The sequence below is a fragment of the Perca fluviatilis genome, unplaced genomic scaffold (assembly GCF_010015445.1).
Source record: "Perca fluviatilis unplaced genomic scaffold, GENO_Pfluv_1.0 PFLUV_unplaced_scaf_5, whole genome shotgun sequence".
Classification (NCBI taxonomy): Eukaryota; Metazoa; Chordata; class Actinopteri; order Perciformes; family Percidae; genus Perca; species Perca fluviatilis.
The window spans coordinates 94,758-98,028 of record NW_024375726.1 but is presented as its reverse complement, the minus strand read 5'-3'; the positions used below and the strand labels follow the sequence as shown (position 1 = coordinate 98,028).

The 3,271-nt window shown below is 37.5% G+C and overlaps 1 protein-coding gene across 1 annotated transcript in view; it reads right to left on the bottom strand.

Moving 5' to 3' along the window:
* Positions 1-1,048, bottom strand: part of LOC120555250 (xanthine dehydrogenase/oxidase-like) — a gene marked incomplete at its 5' end in the record, with an annotated part of 41,614 nt that extends 40,566 nt beyond the window's left edge. The window contains 1 exon segment of the mRNA XM_039793931.1: positions 1,023-1,048. Coding sequence (XP_039649865.1) covers positions 1,023-1,048 — 26 coding nt within the window.
* Between the last annotated feature and the right edge of the window lie 2,223 nt (positions 1,049-3,271).

Below are 3,271 nucleotides of genomic sequence, written 5' to 3'. Positions count from 1 at the left end.
TGTTAACTAGCATGTTAGTGATCAGTAATTACTAATGTTAAATAGCATGTTAGTGATCAGTAATTAATAATGTTAAATAGCATGTTAGTGATCAGTAATTAGCCTGTGTCTATGTTATCTCCTTACATTAGCTGTTTAGGGTTTAATTACTGTTAACTAGCATGTTAGTGATCTGCAATTAGTCTGTGTCTATGTTATCTCCTTACATTAGCTGTTTAGGTTTAATTACTAATGTTAACTAGCATGTTAGTGATCAGTAATTAGCCTGTGCCTATGTTATCTCCTTACATTAGCTGTTTAGGTTTAATTACTAATGTTAACTAGCATGTTAGTGATCAGTAATTACTAATGTTAACTAAAATGTTAGTGATCAATAATTACTAATGTTAACTAGCATGTTAGTGATCAGTAATTACTAATGTTAACTAGCATGTTAGTGATCAGTAATTACTAATGTTAAATAGCATGTTAGTGATCAGTAATTACTAATGTTAACTAGCATGTTAGTGATCAGTAATTAGCCTGTGTCTATGTTATCTCCTTACATTAGCTGTGTAGGTTTAATTACTAATGTTAACTAGCATGTTGAGTATCAGTAATTACTAATGTTAACTAGAATGTTAGTGATCAGTAATTAGCCTGTGTCTATGTTATCTCCTTACATTAGCTGTTTAGGTTTAATTACTAATGTTAACTAGCATGTTAGTGATCAGTAATTAGCCTGTGTCTATGTTATCTCCTTACATTAGCTGTTTAGGTTTAATTACTAATGTTAACTAGCATGTTAGTGATCAGTAATTAGCCTGTGTCTATGTTATCTCCTTACATTAGCTGTGTAGGTTTAATTACTAATGTTAACTAGCATGTTAGTGATCAGTAATTAGCCTGTGCCTATGTTATCTCCTTACATTAGCTGTTTAGGTTTAATTACTAGCAAATTCATAACCAGGACCACAGGTGGAAAGGGTTTATATATACACACACACACACACACACACACACACACACACACACACACACACCTTGTATTTCCCGTAGAAAGGGTGGCCTCTCTTTGACAGTCACAACACATCACCAACAAAACACACACTACGACACACAGACATACACACACACACACACACACACACACACACACACACACACACACACACACACACACACACACAGAGATACATACACACACACACACACACACACAGATACATACACACACACACACAACACACACACACACACACACACACACACACACACAGATACATACACACACACACACACACACACACACACACAGATACATACACACACAGATACATACACACACACACATACATACACACAAACACATACACACACACACACACACACACAAATACACACAGATACATACACACACACATACACACACACACACACACACACACACACACACATACAGATACACACAGATACATAGACACACACACACACACACACATACATACACACAAAACACACACACACACACAGATACACACAGATACATACACACACACACACACACACACACACACACATACACACACACACACACACACACACACACACACACACAGATACATGCACACACACACACACACACACACAGATACATACACACACACACACACACAGATACATACACACACACACACACAGATACATACACACACACACACACACACACACACGATAAATACACACACACACAGATACACACACACACACACACACATACATACATACACACACACAAATACACACACAGATATATATACACACACACACAGATATATATACACACACACACACACACACACACACACACACACACACACACAGTAAAACAGGAAGCAGCTGTCATTACCTTTCAGAATAAGAGCACCTACCTCTCAGTGATGGACAGAGCTGACTCACTTGTTTGCTGCCACGGCGACCACGGTGGAGAGCACGGTGGTCCGGGTCTCCTTCCCTCCGAAGCCCCCCCCCATCCTCTTCACCCGGACCACCACCCGGTTAGCAGGGACCCCCAACGCCTTGGCCACCAGGAGCTGACACACACACGCACACACACACACACACACACACACACACACACACACACACACACACACACACACACACAGATACAGCCACACAGACACACACACACACGCACAACATTCGGATTAATACATTATTTTCTTTTATAAAATACAAACTAACTTCCAGTATTGTTACCTTTCTTTGAGAGTATTGTTACCTGAGTAATAGAGTAAAGTTACCTAATTAATAGAGTAAAGTTACCTGAGTAAGTTACCCGAGTAATAGAGTAAAGTTACCTGAGTAAGTTACCTGAGTAAAAGAGTTAAGTTACCTGAGTAATAGAGTAAAGTTACCTGAGTAAGTTACCCGAGTAATAGAGTAAAGTTACCTGAGTAAGTTACCTGAGTAAAAGAGTTAAGTTACCTGAGTAATAGAGTAAAGTTACCTGAGTAAGTTACCCGAGTAATAGAGTAAAGTTACCTGAGTAAGTTACCTGAGTAAAAGAGTTAAGTTACCTGAGTAATAGAGTAAAGTTACCTGAGTAAGTTACCCGAGTAATAGAGTAAAGTTACCTGAGTAATAGGTAATAGAGTAAAGTTACCTGAGTAAGTTACCTGAGTAAAAGAGTTAAGTTACCTGAGTAATAGAGTAAAGTTACCTGAGTAAGTTACCCGAGTAATAGAGTAAAGTTACCTGAGTTATAGGTAATAGAGTAAAGTTACCTGAGTAAGTTACCCGAGTAATAGAGTAAAGTTACCTGAGTAATAGGTAATAGAGTAAAGTTACCTGAGTAAGTTACCCGAGTAATAGAGTAAAGTTACCTGAGTAATAGGTAATAGAGTAAAGTTACCTGAGTAAGTTACCTGAGTAAAAGAGTTAAGTTACCTGAGTAATAGAGTTAAGTTACCTGAGTAATAGAGTAAAGTTACCTGAGTAAGTTACCTGAGTAATAGAGTAAAGTTACCTGAGTAATAGAGTAAAGTTACCTGAGTAAGTTACCTGAGTAATAGAGTAAAGTTACCTGAGTAAGTTACCTGAGTAATAGAGTAAAGTTACCTGAGTAAGTTACCTGAGTAATATAGTAAAGTTACCTGAGTAATAGAGTAAAGTTACCTGAGTAAGTTACCTGAGTAATAGAGTAAAGTTACCTGAGTAATAGAGTTAAGTTACTTGAGTAAGTTACCTGAGTAATAGAGTAAAGTTACCTGAGTAATAGAGTTAAGTT